Source organism: Protomyctophum bolini, assembly GCF_963924005.1.
Source record: "Protomyctophum bolini genome assembly, chromosome: 11".
Lineage (NCBI taxonomy): Eukaryota > Metazoa > Chordata > Actinopteri > Myctophiformes > Myctophidae > Protomyctophum > Protomyctophum bolini.
The window spans coordinates 9,348,284-9,369,063 of record NC_137872.1 but is presented as its reverse complement, the minus strand read 5'-3'; the positions used below and the strand labels follow the sequence as shown (position 1 = coordinate 9,369,063).

General features: G+C 43.3%; 1 protein-coding gene across 1 annotated transcript; it reads left to right on the top strand.

Moving 5' to 3' along the window:
* Positions 1-5,931: 5,931 nt before the first annotated feature.
* Positions 5,932-14,528, top strand: nubp1 (nucleotide binding protein 1 (MinD homolog, E. coli)). Its single transcript, XM_080775759.1, has 10 exons — positions 5,932-5,981; positions 7,038-7,142; positions 7,579-7,712; positions 9,703-9,771; positions 10,904-10,936; positions 11,117-11,207; positions 11,846-12,000; positions 12,204-12,314; positions 12,463-12,649; positions 12,943-14,528. The coding sequence occupies exons 1-10, from the start codon at positions 5,951-5,953 to the stop codon at positions 12,996-12,998; spliced, it is 972 nt and encodes a 323-aa protein (XP_080631885.1). The 5' UTR covers positions 5,932-5,950; the 3' UTR covers positions 12,999-14,528.
* Positions 14,529-20,780: the final 6,252 nt, after the last annotated feature.

Genomic DNA, 20,780 nt, shown 5'->3' with positions numbered 1-20,780 from the left:
GATCAAAGGCGTTTGAGCTGTTGTTTTGTTTATCTTTGTCAATGTTCAGGTCTATAGCCTTAGGGAGGAAGGAAAGGGAAGTCCCAAGTGTGCTCTTTGCAGACTGCACCACTTTCTAAATGCAGGGCTCGCAGGTCCTATTCCCGTATCAGTCGGTAATGGCCCCCATCAGAATGCCCTGAGTGGTAGCAGAGTAGTAGTATTTCAGGACCTTATCAGACCTTGAATTTTCTCAGCCGCCCGCCCAGGGTGATACAGGCACTGCCTAGCCTTATTTGTCACAGTCTCTGTTTGCAATTTCCACGACAAGTCCTTGTGATGTGCACACTTAGGTACTTAAAACTACTAAACTCCTGCCACTCTCCTGCTGATCACGAGGGGAGTGTATAGTCCCTTGCTTTTTCCTATACAGGATGTTTACTGATGTTCAAGAAGAGGGTGTTGTCCTGGCACCACAGCAACAGGTCTGTCCCTCTTTCAGGCTCTCTCTTGTCTGTGTGCGATCAGGCCCTGTGTCGTCGCAAACTAAATATCGCAAAATACGGTAAGTACAGCAGAGCAGTTTGAAAGCCGGCCCTGGTACTATGGTGTTAGAAGCTGAGCTGAAGTCAATAGAGGGTATGCGCGTGACATCATCGTACCTGGAAGTTGTGCGGGAACGCCCACTGAGTGGCAAAAAACTACTTTCTGGCCTTGCCAGCCCATTCATCCAAACAGAAAAGTCCTGTCTGATTGCATTAAACAATGTTAAACTCACCAACATTGCAGCTGTACGAAAAGCTTGAATTATCCTCTTTCTATCTGCAAAGTGTCAGAGTTTGGAAGTGCTTGTTTTCAATAACACAACATTTAGCTGCCTCCTGCATTATGTGACATTTAGAAACAGGTGATACGCAGGACGTTTGAGTGATTTCCAACGAGCTCTTCCAAACTCCAACACTCCATGCTGCTCAATGTTTTGCCACTCAGTCTAGATGAGGGGGGCGTGTCCTGATGGGAAAATCATGCCTGTGCATACCCTCTATAAACAACAGACTAACATATATAGCTCTCTTCCCTGTTGTTGTCAAGGTGGGAGAGGGTGGCATGCAGAACCTGGATCTGTTGGGGAGAGAAGAGCAGAATGATGGAGTCGTTAACTATAGCCTCTAAAGGCACTCATGTGTCAGGTCAGTGCAACAAAGCCCAGGGCACCATGCAGTGTTCCCTCGCAGAGGGCTCCATGACTATTAGCACTATAGTCTGGTTTGGGGTTAACTTATAGCTGTCTACAGGCCAGATATGGTCCACTGATTCTAACACATACCGGTACATCAGTTGTCAACATACTTCATAAAGGACTGTGCTATGATATCTATGTCTGCTATCACGCACGCACGCGCGCGCACACACACACACACACACACACACACACACACACACACACACACACACAGACACGTGTGCACATTCACACGCACATTTGGCTTGCGCACAGTTCAGTTCACTAAACAGCCTGTCATGATGTCACAGAAACATTCTATACTCAGTGACTGCATAAACTAAATACATTCACATTGATGCATTGCACGCCCGTACATAAGTACACACACACACACACACACACACACACACACACACACACACACACACACACACAGACACGTGCGTGTCCTCCCTGAGCCAAAACAGAAACATTATTTGCACAGTGGGGTGTGTGCTGAGGCCTGTGTGTGCGTGTGTGCATACAGTACGAGTGCGTGTGTCTGTGCATGCATGTGTGTGTGTGTCTGTGCATGTGTTGTGTGTGTGCACATGTGCGCACTGTCTGTGAGCATGCTTGCATATGGCATGGCTCCCAGTGTGATGAATTCTCATTCGGTTAAAGGCTTAACTTTTGTGCTGAGTAACATCTGACCTACGCTTTTGTCTGTGCATGCATGCGTGCGTGTGATGCGTGTGTGTGTGCGTGTGATGCGTGTGTGTGTGTGTGTGCGTGTGTGTGTGTGTGTTCATTCAAAGATAAATAGGAATAATGAAAGGAATGTAAGGTACAGAGAGCCTTCATTCATGTCCACATACAGTACAGTCAGTCCAGGATATGAGGAACACACTCAACTCAGATTGAATTTCTGTTGCACATAGTAGGCTACAGTATGAAGTTAATGTACAGTATATAGACTTCATTCTCCCAGAGAGATATTTATTTCCTCATTCGTTTTTTCTCTCTCTTTTATCTCTCTCCAGATGCCGTTATTGTCAAGTGACGATTCAGGGATAGTGCTCTCATGTCATTTACTATTCGTCATTCATGTCTGACATTTTAGGCGTGGGGGAGGAATCGGAAGACCAAAGATTTTGTAGGCAGTATGTGTGATGCTGGTATGTTTGTACATACTGTACTCTACAGTCCATCGTAGCCAGATAAGTGCTGAGCTTGAAAATCCATGCACGCACGCAAACACATCAAACACATTGTGCAGTATGTTGTTTGATGTGTAAACAATGCTTAGAGGCTCAAGTTCAACATTACAAGGTATATGTTTCCTAACGGACCAATGAGATAACATGACTTCTTAGCTTCACACTCACTCACTCACTCACTCACTCACTCACTCTTCAATGCACGTGCACATTCAGGCACATGCGGGCACAATCTGAAAGTCTGCAGGGCACTTGCCTTGGATGTATGGGAAGAGGAGAGGATGTAAAACTGACATGGGATATTACTTCAAGAGGAGACTGTTCATCATGGCTACAGTAGCATCAGTACTGCTGTCCTGGACACTCTCAGTACCCTGGATGGTGTTTACGGTCTACACAATGAATGGCACTTGATGTCACATGGGCGGACCACATCAGAAACATATGGGCCTCTACGGAGGCCTCTCGCAGGTCACAAACAAGGTCAGAGAGAGAGAGACGGATGACTGAGGCTGGCTGGGCACTGTGTCAGACACCCGGAACTGGCAGAGAGCAAACTGACACTGTGGAAGCCAACCCAAGGCACAGCTAGGGAAAGAGGTGCACCACCCACAGTACGTAGACACACTGCTGCATGGGAGCAGAGCTACAGCAACACTGCAGAACTCCACACTCTGAGGATAGGAGGGAGTGGAGGGCAGCGATGCAGGAGTCTCTGAGCTGGTAGCCTATCGGCTAGTCCACACTCTGGCATCGCATCTTGAGCATGTGGAATTGTGGATCTGCTATTTCGTCACGCAAGTACAAACAATTAGGCGTAACACCCCTCTGTCATGATCCAAGCTTGCTCTGTCTATTACTCAGCCTCTATAGTATATGTCTCTCTTTCCCCTCTCTCTCGTTCTGTCGTTCTCTTACGTTGCATTCATTTTGCCCCATATTATACACTGCAGTCTGTAACAACAGTTACAATATCCTGAGATATTTGATTTGATTTCACGTCATTGTTCCCTTGGGGAAATTCTTACTCTACCGTGAGCAGCCACAGTGCAGCAATGCAGCATACATGTACGTTGGTCTCTAGGTTACTGGCAGGAGTACCTTTGCCTTTTGGTATGGGAGGGAACTAGTACCCAAAGGAAATCCAACAAAAACACACTCCAATGTACACTCCACACAAGTACCCCTCTACTGGGGTTCGGAACCTCCTGGGATCATCTTGATGTGAGGCGCAGTGCTAATGTCCATGTGCTTATTTTCTGGATATTCGAAGAGATTATTGGAATATGGAGCCATCTGGAGATGTACTGTACTAGTCTTTTCCTTTCGGCTTTTCCCTTCAGGGGTCGCCACAGCGAATCATCTGCCTCCATCTCACCCTGTCTCACTCTCACTACATCCATAAATATTATCTTGGGTCTTCCTCTAGGCCTCCTGCCTGGCAGTTCCAACCAGAACATCCTTCTACCGATATTCTCACTATGCCTCCTCTGCACCTCTCTGCCTTTATCTCCAAAACATCTGACATGCGCTGTCCCTCTGATGTACTCGTTCGTGATCCTATCCATCTTTGTTACTCCCAAGAGCACATACTGTATCACCATGATAGACCAAATGACCAAAGCTCAAGGTTGGTGTGGTCCAATAAAAACAGCTGTCACTGAGGCCCCTTTTCCACCGGTTGGGAAGCGGTTCAGTTCTTTTTGGTTCTTAGTCCATGAGCCAGAGCTCCAACATTGGAACGTAAATTATGAATTGAGTGGACAAAACTATGCCTATATTAGATTGATATCACCACCATGATATCACCATTTGTGTTGTTATACCATGCTATTTTTGTCTTGTTTTTTCATGACAATGCCAAAAAGTGTTGTAACCTGTTCGGCCCAAAACATTGTGTTTGTTGTCATGATTTGTCACGAATTTAAATAAATACTTTTTGAAATGTCTATGAGGAAAATGAACGGATTTCCTGGGCCCTGGTAGGGGGCGGGACTGCGACGCTCTATATAGGCATCATTTTAACACATCTTGACTGTTTTTAAGCACACTGCTCCTTAGAAATAATTTCTTAACCACACAAGTGCACACCTACGTTGTGGGGGAGTAAAGTACAACTTACAATGTTGGCATTTAGCCTTAATCCTGACTGATGTACAGTAAGCAAGGACAACACAAGGCATAGGAACAGTAATCTAGGATCATAGGTAAACCAAGAACCCATCCTCGATCAGTCTAAGAACGGTATAATATGAACGTGGTGTTATTTAAGCGATAGCTGTCTTGGCTGGGTAATAGCCGATGAGGATAGTTTGTCAGTTTGTGAACGATGGGAGAACACAAAGGTCATATCAAATTACACAGCAGAGAAACACCTGGGGGAGGGGAACACAGTCAACACATGAACACTGCACGCACACGCACTAAGCCTCTGACTGTGTAGCTACTAGCCAGTGGTGTGGGTGACAAGTGATCCCCTGTGAACCAATCACCTTCCTCTTAATGCAGAGACATCGGCCAATAGCGGAGTCTCGTCATGCTGTTTTCATCTGTTTGAACGGAAACATCCGGATCTGTGGACTACAAAGACATATGCATTCGTGCACACATACACACACACACGCACGCACGCGTGTGCACACAGAAACACTAATCCATTTTCCTCTCTTTCCTCTGGTATGAGTCCCCAGAGAGGAAAGAGGGAGGTGAGGAGATCAGAGGAAAATAAGGAGGGAAGAAAATTTTGGAGTGACCTCTCTCACAGTTAGAAACCCCTTTCTTTCTTTCTTTCTTTCTTTCTTATGCATGCATCATTTTAATAACTAGGGCCACGTCCAATATGGGAACGATGCCCAATGGGAACGCATTCCACTCTGCTTATACAACACTGTATCTGCTGTTAGAGTACTAGGTGCTGTGCCCATTATCTGTTTATCATAGTACCTGTTGTTCGCAGTAGGGACACAGACAGACAGGCAGACAGGCAGGCAGGCAGGCAGGCAGGCAGGCAGGCAGGCAGGCAGGCAGGCAGGCAGGCAGACAGACAGACAGATATATTTTGACTTTCTGGACAACCTCTGGGTTTTTTGGGAGGTGGGGGGGGCAGTTCCGAATTGCAGCCAACTGTACGTGCTTTTTAGAGCGGTTTTGAAAGAAAGTCTATTGTATAGTGATGCTTTTAAGATATTCAACACTGATATGATTATTGCAATACTATACTATAGTAAATACAAATAGTTGCAATGAATTGATTTATTGATTGATTAATTGATTGATTGATTGATTGATTGATTGATTGATTGATTGATTGATTTTCTGATTCACACTCAAACATACAGTTGTCTTGAGATTCACCCATACAGTACCATCACCCAGACAGGCAAGTTCCTTTTGGGCCTGGATCACTATCTCCTCCTGGTGGACATATCGAAACATCACTACTACAGTATGTTTTGGTCTGGCAATATTGCCTCATCCTCCTTGTGCGTATCCGGAACCTTCAAAGGGGGAAGCATTTGAACGGTGCACCAAATACAAATAGCAAAACATGGAAGAGTTTCCGAGTAATGCTCCAGAGCGTGAGTTTCTAAAGCTATTTCTATAGTTATTCTAAGTGTCATTTAAGGCAAATAATCCGCCATGATATGTTTTTGTATAAGAGTTGCAGTTGACGTTGGTAAATGTTAGGTTTTTATGTAAGTGGTTGCTGAGCTTGTTATTCGGGCGGCAGTCCATGTGATCGCCGCTAATCTGATCCACGCAGGTCCAGTGGTCCACCTGACCTGACCCTGTCAAAAGAGTATATATACTATTAAAGCTTCACAAAAAATAAAGTTAAAGTGCAAAAGTACGCCCAATGAATCCAGGCCTCATATGAGAGAATGTCCCAGAAAGGCCAGAATAATGATGTAAGCCTGATCCTGGACACAAATAACTAACGTTACACAAGGCAGGCGGATACTGTTTATCACTGCGACATCTTTGACATTATACATTTTTGGTTTTAATTTAAATTAATTATATTATAAATGTCTCACCTGCAGCCAGTGTAATACAGTACAGTAGCTACATTAATGGCGATTAAAGGTCCAATCCTCCAACCAGTCACAACCTTTAAAACCTATACTTGAAATGTTGATTTGGCAATAATTAATTCGTTTTGTTTTTATAACGGCATATAACCTTATTTAGTCAGTGGGGAGAAGCCAAGCATGAACTGCAGGTCTTCTATATTTAATTGAAATAATTGAGACTCCATCAAGCAGGAAATGGCTTTAAAATACCTCTTGTGAATATTATAAGATACAATTCTACGACTATGTGAGGTCGCACTTATTAATCACAAGTGTTATGTAATATTTTCTATACCGTATCTAATATCTATAGTTTCCTTTATTTTGTTCTACTTTTTACTTTCTTGACTATATTCAACTACTAGTCTACAACTGGTCTTATGAAAGTACATGTATTGGTGTTTCCGTTATATTTCAAGATTATGAATTATATTGTTAACCTTAGACTGGAGGTTCACTTTGTAATATGAAAATATTATGTTAAGCATGCCCTGATTCTTCATACTACACGTGACGGTGTCGCACGATGAAGCATAAATTTGGCTTTATTGTCACCTGCAGACTGTCCTGGGACCCAGAGTGAGCAGGCAGGGAAGAGCTCATCATGTGCGGGCTGTCCAAACCAAAAGATATGTGCCTCTGGAGAAGCCAAGGCACCTGATCCTGGTAAGACTGATGAGACGCACCATGGTGTCTGTCTGTATCTATCTGTCTCTTTTCACTTGTTCCCTCCCTGTCTTAGTCTGTCTGACTGCCTGGGCACACTTAAGATTCCATGCGCGGACAGAAGAAGCTGTGTTTTGCGTCATTTCCGTTTTTTTTAGACAGCTGGTGGATGGAAAAGAAGCTCCACCCACACGGCAGGTTGCCGCTGGGGCAAGCTTTTCCGGGAATCTGGACGACGCACCTGCCGCGTCGGTGGAGCTTCTAAAAAACACACACACACACACACACACACACACTCTTGTTTCTTCTGAACTCTCCAACCCACCAGTCCAGTCTCTTGTGCTATGCTCACCTTAATGTCTGTCTGTCTCTCTCTGTCGCACATGATCTCATCCTGATATTAATCCCTCTCCACGCCTCTCTGTTTGGTCCCCAGCCATAGCGGAGATCGCAGAGAAGATGCGGACGGTCAAGCATAAGATCCTGGTGTTATCGGGGAAAGGTGGCGTAGGCAAGAGTACCTTCAGCGCTCAGTTGGCCCATGCGCTGTCCAGTGACGGCACTAAGGAGGTAAACATACAGGCTTCCAGTAGGGGGTGCCCAGTTCATGTTTTAAGCACCCAGGAGGAACCTCCTCATAACATTAAAACATCATTAATTTGGGGTCTGGGTAAGCACAGGGGTAAAGGTTCACGAATCAAGAGGGTTTACCGTTTAACCCATTTTGACCTGAGATCAGATTCTAACTGACAGTTTTCTGAAAAAGGTATGTTTCTATGTCACTCGTAGCGCGCCACTCGGTGGCACGCTATGAGCTTGAGTGACAGACAGTGTTAACCTAGCCCACTAGCACTGCGCTGCACCACAGGTATTAATAATTTGATCCACATACCGAGCCGAATTGAAACGAGGGAACATTCCTGTGCCAATATTTTGATGACTGGGTCGAGACTCAATTGACTCTCCTACCGGAGACTCTGCTGGTCATCAAATGATTGGCTTTAGGAATGTGACAAAAACTAAAACGTCTCCATGAATTCAAGCCTTAATGGGGTGTATAATAGATAAAAAATAAGTTATTTCTTTGGGGTGAATTACTCATTTAACAGTGAATTTAACCTCCCCTTCCATTGACAACTTGTCCCTGAAGGAGTGAATGTTCATGAATGCGATGCACGGCGCCCCACACAAAACACTGTCCTTTGAATGCAAACCTCTGGGTTTTGATGTGAATTAAAGGGTTAAAGGCTGATCTCTCTCTCTCCCATGTCCATTCTGACCCCGCCAGTGTGTTGTGTACACACACACACACACACACACACACACACACAGTAAGTGGCTGTGGTTATCCACTTAAACCCAATAAACTTGTACGTCGCAAGTTCGCAACGCAATGCGTTGTGAGCTTGTAGAGGTGCTATTTTCACAGAATGTTCAAGCAATGATCGTCCATTTTTGTCAAATGCGCAATTCGCACATCCATTTTTGCCAATTGTTTTCCAATTTTCATGCCCAGAAAAGGGATGCTAGGGTTCATGTGGTTAATAAAGATGCCGCTGCCATCCTAAATACATTTCCTGTCTGTGGTATTAACCTGGTTTTGGCTACAGGGCTCTCTCCCGTGTGTCTTCTTCTCTACTCTGAAATACCTACAGTAGTGTAAACTGTAAACAAGCAGAGGGTAATCTTTAAAAACCAAGACAGAATCCACCCATGAAGCTGTATTTACCCCCTGGGGGTTGGGGGGGTTACTGAGGAGAAAGTGGGCCATTTCCTTCACAGACAGTAGTTTACTGCTGAGGGAATGGGAACTCACTGACCTAGGTGCAGGCTCCCTATTAAATCCAGAATTGATTTTAACATACTTTTAATCACTTTTAAAGCTCTACATGGGGCTGGCCCCGCTGTACACCATCGACCTACTGCCTCCTAGACCAAATGTCAGATCTCTCAGGTCCTCCAGCAAAGGTCTGCTAGAAATACCTGCGTCCAAGTTGAAAACCAAGGGTGACCGCCGGGCTTTCGCTGTGGTAGCTCCTACCCTATGGAATGCCTCGCCTCTGGCATTGAAAAATGCTGAATCAGTCGACTGTTTTAAGAGACTCCTAAAGACTCATTTAGGAGGATGACCTGAGCCATTTCATAGCCCTATGTCTTTGTTCTGCCTTGTTTTGTTTTTGTTCTGCTCATTTATATTGTCACAACTGTATTTGTTCTGTTTTTTCTGTGCTTCTATTTGTTTTTACTGTGTCAATTGTTCAGCACCTTGTAGCTTTGCTTCGAAAGGTGCTTTATAAATAAGATGTACTTACTTACTTACTTGCAGACAGAGACTTTCGGTATGACACTGTACATGAGTCATAACTGCCATGTAATTGTTTTGCTTACCAATCTATTTCACTCTCTCATGGCTCAAATCCCTTTCCCATGTTGAATAATCATATACTGTAAGTGGTATAGGGAGTGGGTCTAATCTGCTACTGTCTCTGTTGTGTCATATTTTGGAATATGAGCTCGTCCCAAATTGAGTTGGTTGACTTTGTCATTCTGCTTCCCCCAGGTGGCGCTGTTGGATGTGGATATATGTGGTCCATCTATTCCTAGGATCATGGGTCTGGAGGGAGAACAGGTATGTAGGTCAGGTGGTCTTCAGTCAAACACATAAATAGAAGCACATTCCCTTTCTTAACCTTAACATTGTTAGCTTTCAGATTGACATGATGTACCTACTGTACTACCTGGCATACTGTAGGCTTTCTGCAGTCTTGTTAGTTTTCTTACACAACATCTATAACCCATTTTGGGCGGGAACCCCTTTTGGTCTTTTAAACATTATTTTATAATTTAGCTATTGAAAAATAGCAGATCTACAAGCCTACGAGCTTGTAGGTCTGCTATTTTAGAAAAATCGTGAAAATATTTATTTCAGAAAACTGGAGGATTTAGAAGAATCAGGTAAAAATGGGATAATTAATTCCCGCTCCTCCAACATGGTCAGTCCTCTGTGTCTTAGCAGGGTTTTGAGCGAGCCTCTAGCGTGGCCAAACAAACACCATCCCTCGTGCTTTCCACCCAGGAACATGAACGGTGTCACCGTGTCAGTGGGTGGAAACTAAGCAGACAGGTTATTGTGTTCTTTGTTGTTGCTGCACTAGTAGTCTGGCGTAGCCACACAACTATTCCACAATCTCTAAATGCTATATACAGTAGTCTGGAAATACACCTCCCGAAGTCTGAATCTGAATCAGCTTTATTGTCGCATCACAGTTTTAGTAGTAAAGTAAAAAAGTGGGTGAAATTCATGGTTGTGCATACGTATCTTAATTCTTTTATTTTTTTCCATTTCTGCTAAGCAGCGGGATATACTGTAGATGCTTAGATGATTTCGATTTACATTAGGATACATTTGTGCGACTGTAAGGACAAAACAGAAGTGGGGAGGAGGCTTCACTTCCGCATTATCGCTTACTGCTCATGATCAGAGCTTCTGTTCTCCAGACTGTATGACGGAAGCATTTAAAAATTGCGAGAGGCAACTGTCTGGCAACGCGAGACTACTGCACTAGCAACTCTTACAGGTTGGTCGGGGCTACTGTTCAGCATGTAGTGGAACTGGGAGGGAAACTGTAGGGATTCATTTAGCTGTGACAGGAACCGTGAAGAGTAGTACAGTGTTCAAGAGAAATAGGCAGAATGACTAAATGAGCATTGGGGTGAATGTTATAGCGTCTAACGCTGTACATAAACTACTTTGCCCTCAGGTCCACCAGAGTGGCTCAGGGTGGTCTCCTGTGGTGAGTCACACGTTTCACATCAAGTAATTAAGCGCAAAACTACATTCAGGTGTGACTGAATTGTTTCTGTGGTATCAAGATGATGCTTACTGTGTGTGTGTGTGTGTGTGTGTGTGTGTGTGTGTGTGTGTGTGTGTGTGTGTGTGTGTGTTGTGTTGTGTGTGTGTGCGCACGTTCCAGTATGTGGAGGACAACCTGGCAGTCATGTCTATTGGTTTCCTGCTCAGCAGCCCTGATGACGCTGTTATCTGGAGAGGACCCAAAAAGAATGGTGTGTGTGAGAGAGAGCGACGGAGAGAACATGAGAGGGCTGTTGCATATACACTATAGAGCGTCGCAGTCCCGCCCCCTTTCATGACGACGCCAGGCCCAGGAAATAGTTTCCAATGCATTTTTCCCATAGACATTTCAAAACGTATTTATTTAAAGACCTTATAAGCGTCGTACAGAGCCAACTCTTGTCGTGACAAATCATGACAACAAACACAATATTTTGGACCAAACAAATAATTACGAAGAAGAAAAACAACAAAAAGTGTTGTAACCTGCTGTTTTCTCCTTCTTTCGAAAAATTGTGTTTGTTGTCATGATTTGTCACGACAAGAGTTGGCTTTGTCCGCGGCGTAAACGTCTTTAAATAAATACTTTTGAAAAGTCTATGAGGAAAATGAACGGGGATTTATTTTCCGGGTCTCTCGAGGGGGCGGGACTGCGACGCTCTATTATGTGCATCTCTGATAGAAAGGGAGAACCTAAAAGGAGAGAGGGGAGGTGTGAGAAATGTCTATAGGGCAGGTGCATGCATAGTGCATACTGTACCTGCATGTGGCTGCAGCCACGCAAATGGCATGGACACTTCATTAGCAGTTTGACCACTTATCCCCTTCTATCACCTCTGTGCCCAATCAGGAATGATCAAGCAATTCCTGAGGGATGTTGATTGGGGGGAGCTGGATTACCTCATCATAGACACGCCCCCTGGCACCTCTGACGAGCACCTGTCAATCGTCCAGTATCTCAGCTCTGCCTCGGTCGATGGAGCTGTGATTATCACCACACCTCAGGTAGCATGCACGCACGTACGCACGCACGCACACGTTTGGCAGTTTTTGCAGCACTTTGTGACTCGTCTCAAGAAAAGTGCTACAATATATAGTTCTATTATTATTCCCACCATCTTTCTAATTACGACGCTTGTTTATTCCACCTCCCCATCCCGTCTTCTCTTGTCCTTTGTTCACGTCTCTCTCTCTCCCCCTCTCTCTAGGAGATATCGTTGCAGGACGTACGAAAGGAGATCAGATTTTGTAAGAAGGTCAAGCTGCCCATCATCGGAGTGGTGGAGAACATGAGTGGATTTGTCTGTCCTAAATGCAAGGTACAGAAACACTCTCCGAATGCTCTGCTGCATCCACTTCACTTCACTGTTTTCATGGGTGTGGTGATTGTGGAATTTGTGGCCGTTAATTTAGTCTTGTAAATTGACTGGGAGTTAAATAAAATGAACAATCTCATTCCCTCTGCAGAACACGTCACAGATCTTCCCTCCCACCACTGGTGGCGCTGAGAAGCTGTGCGAGGATCTGAACCTCCCATTGCTGGGCAAAGTGCCGCTTGACCCCCGGATAGGACGCAGCTGTGATGAGGGGAAGTCGTTGTTTAGTGAAGCACCCGACTCACCGGCTGCCAAGGCATACCTCGGCATTGTACAGAGTGAGTCTGGATGGAGGAGGAGAGAAATGCATAACATACTCTGTCTGTCTGACGTACTGTATACTGTATGCAATACTAGTAGTAACGTTCTAACTTCTATGTAGTCTAACTTGTCGAGATCTTTATGATAAAGATCTCGGGCAAGTTTCCGGTGGATTCCTTGGAAATCAAACGAACCACATTGTGCTTTGGAAAGTGATTCGTCATAATGTCAAATACTGTATGCTTTCAGTCAAAGTAATAAACTACTCCATAATTATGACGTTCTCCTCTTTCCCTCTCCCTTGCTCTAGGTATCCAGAACTATTGCTCCAACTTCGTGGCAGACAAGGAGCAGAATGCCAGTTGAAGGCGCTGCAAGTGATGGTGGCCATGTTGGATGTGGACGTGGGGACCGGCTGCGTGATGAAGAGGGTGACAGATCATCATCATCCTACACTATAACATCACAGCAGTATAGTAGACAGTCAAAACGTTTGGTTGGTTTGCTTACTTGCTTAATTTAGACAAACCAGGAAGCCAAGGGCAGAGAGGCAGAAACACGCAACACATGTCTCACAGGCTGGATTTGAATCTGGGACGACACTGTCCATCCAGCCACTGCGGAGCCCCTCGCTGGCATCATTCCAATGCAGCGTTTCTCAACTGGTTTTAAATTTGTCCTCTCCAGTGCAATGTCTGAAACAATATAGTCCATGTGTGTGTGTTGTTAGTCTCGTCACCCCCAGCATCAGCATGGTGTCATCGCAGTCCACCAGTTGAGAAACGCTGTTCTTTTTCGGGTTAACAGACAGCAGGTTGGGTATCACTTCTGACCAGGTGTGTCCAGGTGAGAGCTGTGATCAAGTTCATCTGTCATTATCATTTTTCAATTGAAACATGAGGTTTATAGTGCCCTTAGCACTGCTGATGAATGATAAATAGTTATGTTAATCGCTGCAAATTTTGTCTAAATTTATTTTTTGCTTGTGGGGTAGCCAGTGAGATTTCTGTCTGTGTAACGTGTCCACCGCATGGGAAACCAAACATGTACAGTACCGCTCAGTCAAAGGGGAATCCACCCCTTGGCCAATCGACATATTAGGTGTCTGGTCTTCAAGCAGGACTACTCTGATGCAGTATAGAGCGCCGAAGTCCTGACGTCACTCGCTCATGCCTTGGTTCACGGAAGTCATTTCTCTATGGAGAATAACATGGGCTCATCTTAAAATCGTCTCGTATAACAATTGTGGTCCAAAAAACCCAAAGCTGTCGCCTGTTGCGGTGAAATTGTCGGGGAGGTGTGTCTGTATCGTTTACGACCGTCAGTCAGTCATATTTCATGTAGTCTGTTTCTATCGAAAATGCAACTAATTCAGCAGCAGTAACAATAACAGCGTTTAATAATAGCGTTTTCTCTCAGTCAGTTGATTCTACATATCCATATGAGCGAAACGGCCGGGATGAGGTGATCTAAAAATCCGGCTATATGGATTACAATGCAAATAACAAGTACATGGACCAGTGGACTTGGCGCCCTCTACCGATATAGACGTCAGACTTCGGTGCTCTAAATCTGTAAGTATAAAGTTTGGATTGACCACAGCAAAGGACAATTCTGACATTCAGATAACATACTTAACTTACATAGGCAACACAGGAGCAAAGTTCTGTCTATCACCTCTAGCTGTTGGTTCTAAGAGGGGCAGGGCAAATCTGTTACTTTGAGTCTGGTTTTGTGTCTCCAATATGCGTCTGTTGCCTACACAGTAAAATCCTGAGTGATAATAGTGTCCCTATTCTGGGGGAGAACATTCCGTGAAAATAGCGAATCTACAAGCTCACTACGTGACACATTGTGAGCTTGTAAGTCAGCTATTTTTGTAGAGATTGGTGTTGAGGATCAAAATAAGCAGAGTCCTGCGGGATTCCGGTCGAGGAAATATATAGGGTTTAAATAGTTAATTTAACTCTGAGTGTAGGTGTGATCCGTTTGGTTACATTTGTACACTCTGAGTTACAAAGGGATAAATGGAGGATTTATCTTACGATTTTACTGTGTAGGTGCTTTTCAATGATTCCCTATTGTCAGTTCTGAATATTGTCTTACCTTGTTCTATGCTGGTAGGTAACTTTTGTTATAGCCTCGCTAGCCAGTCTCTGCTTCACTCGCATTGATGTAGCTATAATGCATATGTTAACTAATAATTAAAAGATAAGCTATTTTATTGTGTTTGTGTGTGTGTGTGTGTGTGTGTGTGTGTGTGTGCAAAAACGTGAATGTAGACGTTTGGGTACAGACACATTAGTCAGCCCTGTGCTGTGTGTGCGAATTAAGTAATTTGGACAATTGGCACAGTAGAAGATGTCCCGTCTGTCAATGATGGTACCAATAAGGTAAGGGTCCCATGTCAACAGACGTTCTAAACACAAGAAAGAGTTTCTGTCTGAGTTTCTTCCTACGACCCCTCATTGAAAAGCTGACTCAACACTGATGAGAAGGTTGTGTGCAGGATGGGGAAGTAAATCTGGTCATTCTCTTTGTTGCTCTTCATCTGCATCTCCTAACAAAACACCTGCGGTCTCTGAGGCTAATTCTGTCCTTGTTGCCTATTATTTTGGCTAGACCATCATTTACAAATATGCAAAAGTGTTTAGATGACTACTGTATGGTGGTGTTCCTATCTATAAAATGAAATGAGCCTCGTGAAATATACATCAGAGATGCTTTGCTACAAGCATAATCTGCAAGAGCTACTTAAGGTGTTGCAAGTTCCCTGCAACGGTTTATTAACCTGTTTATTTAACCAGTTGAAACACACGCTGTCCATGAGTAAGGCTATGGACCAGAGCTACATCCCTACCTGCTTTCTCTGCACCATTTAAGTCCTTTTCCAAATGTAAAAGACCAATATTATTATGAAGAAAACAAGATGGTAAGACTGCTAAAACAAATAGAATAAAGTTTACCTTCAGAAAAAGCGTTGTTTATGGCTTCTGAATGTAGGTCTTTTAACATGTAATTCCGCCATTTCGCAGTTTGGCAGTTTTGTGCTGTCATTTTCTGCAATATGGTAGAGGGAATCGCTCAAGACCCCGTCTTATCACTCCTTTCAGCTATATTTCCTCTTATTAGTCAAACTTCCATCTTCCAATCCTGGCTTGGATCTGTTGGAGTTCCCCTCTCCTCAGAAAACACTGCCCGTATCACTGAAGTTTCTGGTGAGTATGATAGCGTTCACGTTTCACTCCACCAAACTCCTCCTGACACGCCTGCACAAAGGCACGCACGCACGCACGCACTTGTTGATGCTGTCCTTCATAGAATATCACTTCCTTTGTGATGGAATATGTACAGGTCCTGACCCACAACCCCATCTGTACATGATATTTAACACACAATCACTCCGTATGTGTTTACATCACATCATTTTTTTTCACATTCATACTCTGCTTTGTCTCCTTGCTATCAATGCTGAGACTCGCATTATCTTCTGTTTTAATGTAGCCTGCTCAGTCTATTTATGAGCAGGCTACATTAAAACAGGCTAAAAAAATATTAATAATAATAATAAAATAACCAAAGTGGAAGTACATCAGATTAAAAAAATCGTTTGTATCAGCATCAACTAAGATGCTGAACGAGGCTCTGAAACAGCGGTAACTGCGTGAGGCTAGATTATCCACATCATGTGTGCAATTGTGTAATGTTGTGTCTTCCTCTGTAATATATTTTTGTTGTCATTGATGTTTTATGTGTGGCTGTAGCTGGGGTGAAAGCCCAAGACAAATTTCCCTTGTGGACAATAAAGTTTACCTTGACCTTGTCCTTGACCAGTAATTCACATGGGTAGCTTCTGAGAAGTCACTGACTTCTTATAAATGGAAAGGTGAAACGAAACGGAAAGGTGAAACGAAACATAAAGGCATATAAACCTAGGTTTATGCCTTCTTGCACATTGGTCCAGTCTGCCCTCAGACGCCTCCAGCTTGTACAGAATGCTGCTGCCCGCCTCCTCACCACCACGAGGAAGCGTGAACATATTTCCCCGGTCCTCGCCACACTCCACTGGCTACCTGTAGATTTAGAATTGATTTTAAGATTTTATTTGTTTTTAAAGCCCTAAACAGTCTCTCACCCCAATATTTATCACTCCTTTTAAATCCGTACACCCCAGCCAGGTCCATGAGGTCAGCTGACCAATTGCTTCTGACTATGCCCTCAACAAAGTACAGGTCTAGAGGTGACCGAGCTTTCTCAGTGGCCGGCCCCAAACTCTGGAACAGTCTTGGCTTTTGATTTTGATTAATTTTAGTTTATGCTCTATTGTACTGTAATTGTGTAGTTTGTTGTTCTCTTGCTTGTGTGGTTATGGTTATGCAAATTCCCTGCAACTGCAGACACGGCAGTAAAACTATGCCTTATTATTTAACCTGTTTATTAAACCAGTTGAAACACATTGAGACAAAGTATTTTTCAAGTGGGAACTGGCCAAGAGGCAGAAATAAAATTACACTTCAATGCTACATCTTACATGACAGTTACAAAACAATAATACATCCATGATACACCTCAAAGTACATAAAATACTGGCCTATAAAATATCGCTGCTTTCATCTCCTTTCATTTCCTCTTATTAGTCAAACCGCCATCTTCCAATCCTGGCTTGCTGTCTCTGTTGGAGTTCCCCTCTCTCCTCACTGAAGTTTCTGGTGAGTATGATAGCGTTCACGGTTCACTCCACCAAACTCCTGACACACCTGCACAAAGACAAGACGCACGCACGCGCTTGTTGATGCTGTCCTTCATAGAATACCACTTCCTTTGTGATGGAATATGTACAGGTCCTGACCCACAGCCCCATCTGTACATGATACTTTGACACACAATCACTCCATATGTGTTTACATCACATAAAAAATTTTATCACGTTCAATGTAGCTTGTGCAAATATCTGTGTTTAATACACTTCGAAATAAACATAATCAAAGTTGTTGTGAGACCTTCTGTTTGCTTACATATGAGTACTGAATGACCAGTAGTCACCACGTTTAATAGAGGTTTTAGAACATTTTAGAACAACACTTCTGTCAAATTATTCAGATTCTAGTGATCCTCAGTCAGGGTGTTTTCTTTTCCTGATTCATGCAGTCAGTAATTCACATGGGTAGCTTCTGAGAATACAGTTGACCCCGCCCACTGATTTCTTATGAATGGAAAGGTGAAACGAAACGTAAAGGTGAAACGAAATGTAAAGGTGAAACGAAACGTAAAGGCATAAACCTAGGTTTATGCCTTCTTGCACTTTGGTCACCTCTTTCCATGAGGCCTCGCCCAGCTCAGGGACATACTGTATAAAGCCAGGCAAGTTACAGTATCAGGAAAACCTCTATTGTCAGCCTGCATACCGACGTAGACGGAGTCCAACTTTAGGAGGTAAGTGAATGATTTTAGCCTACATTTGAACAGATTTTTTGTAATTGTTTAAAATATAATCAGTATTTTTAAAGAAATAAGAATAAAAACTAGTTTCAGTTGTTTGTGATATTTATTTGCGTCAGTCAGTATCACTTGACTTTAAAATTTGCTCTAATCTATACAACTTTTAAAACATTGTTTCTTTTTCACACATCACGTGAATAAATGAGTAAAAAACTGGAACGAGGAATGGAAAAATATAAAAGCCACATGAATTTAATTTTAATTTTCCATAAAACAGCGGGCGATTCAAGTTTGCTTGTGCATGGGCCATGTATGCATCTCACTTCAGCTCATTTTATACACCTACTAATAGTATCTCTGTTTTGACAGTGACACCAACATGAGTAGGCCTACCTTCGAATGGGCTGAGGATGACTTCTCTCTCCCACCTGGAGTAGAACGCTTCAGTGAGCCAGCTCCAACTTCTGGTAAAACCTATATCATGTACCATGGAACATACAAGCGAAATGAGAATTCCATCCGGGCCAACGGCTTCTCCCAGTCTCAGGGCGGGATGCTGGGCCGTGGGGTGTACCTCAGCCGGGACCTGGAGAAAGCCAGAAAATACCCCATTGATATTCGCGATGAGTCCCAGCGTGTTGTCTTTCGGGTGCGGGTCAACGTGGGCAAAGTGATCGCCATCAATAAACAAGGCCATCGAATGCAGGAAACCTGGCACGACCACGGCTATGACACGGCATGGGTGCCCCCCGATTGTGGCATGGTGAGAAGCAAATTGGAAGAGAATTGCGTCTGGGACCCCGAACGCATCTCCATTCTGAATACCATCTCACCCAAGAAGTTAGCCTCATTTTCCTAGTTGTGTTATACTCGATCACTGTATTCTGGCTAATAAATTGATTTAAAAAATAAAAGATTGAGTTTTGAGTGAATATGTTAGTGTGAGAACAGTTATTTTCATTCAATAGTGTACTGGAATTACAGATGTCATAGAATGGCGAATAGTCAGACACTAGGAATTTAATTTAACTTTATTGTAACTTGCACATTGTATAGGCCTACTGTAGAAATGTTACACTAATGCCCACAAATCAAACTACTTCCATCACAAAAGGGCCACTTTAAAAGCTGCAAAGGTGAGTATTATACTGTATATCATATGGCTATTCTAGAGATTGCTGGCTTTTCAAAGGACAGTGTTACTTGATGACAGGAGGAGATCAAGTTCTACCAGCTAAACTATTTGTTTGGTTTGGCAAGGTATGGTTTAACTTTCCATTAAGGTTGATCAGATATTCTCTGTTAATGAGAAAGTAAAATGTAACAAAGGAAACAGAGACACACACACTACAAGTTTGATTTGATTTATTAGATATCAAATAAATGTTAAATGCTCCACGGGAACAACAAATACATGAGTGATTAATGAAGGGCATGCCAGGATTTCAGTTGAATGCAGTGTCACAATAGTATGATGCGAACCTAACTTTGTTCAGAAGTGAGCTAAGTTTTATGTTCGAGGAGGTCCCGGGCCAGGCTGTGCATGGAGGGTTTCCATGGATTATGATTGTGGAGTGTTATAGTTGCTTATTGTGTGTATTGCATTGTTTTATTATTGAGTGGTGCAACCACTCCCTTACGGAGCTATGTGTGTGGGTGGCTGGGAACAGCATGGTTGTTTTTCACCATCTGTGTGCAACCTAACCCACACAAACACACACGCACATATTAACTGTATATTTGATGATTTCGGGTGTGACAGTACAGTAGAGGGACCTCCACACGGTAACTGTAAATTCTCAACCGTTTCGGACATGGGGCGGCTCGCCAGAAGCGGCCCAGCCCCATGGGCACATTCTTGACCCCCACATGGTAACTCTCTCATTTCTCTACCGTTTCGGGCTGGCACCCTGGCCATGGTCCTGTGGGTCTGGAACTTGAGTTGCACCACTCACTTCACACGGGTGTGATTTTCTTTTCGTATTGCTTGGCCCCTGTTATCGCTGCTTTCAGCTATATTTGCTAGTAATTATATCAGTTCCACTGTATGTGTACAGTCATTATGATGCACTTGATGCCATGTGTTACAGTAATTGTGGTGTCCCTCAGTAAAAGGATCAAATATTTGCATTGTGCCTCATGCTTGCTGGCCTGTTGCACACCAAAAGTATCTGATCTCTTCTGCGCATGAGGCGTATACAGTGAAGTATGAATTGGGCTTTCAAGTATTGATGTGCATTGTGCACTATTTTGGGGGTGACTGCATACCTGCTCCATTTCTAGCTGGATTTTGTTCTGAAATGATATACATACATACATACTTTTTTTTAAATATAGCAGAAACATTGACTATCATTCAATGGTACATTAGGATTTAAAAGGTTGACAACTCTTGGCATGAGGTTGAAAAAGTAATTTTTTAAATGACTAATTTACAGTAGTTTTAGTACACACCCTGTGCTCCCTTCCTTACTTTCACGGGTTACCCCATTCACTTCCCCAGTGGATGACCTAAACACTATAGTGCTCCTGACTTCGTTGTTTTTGTCTTTTAAATCACGTTTTACTTTACTCATTTGTATTCCAAGTATGTAAAATGAGGACAATTTTGATCGTGCCGTTTAAAAAGAAACATGTTTTTGATTGAGTTATTGTCATGTTACTGATCCAGAATCATATCTGCCCTTACAGGTTGAACAGCAGTTTTGA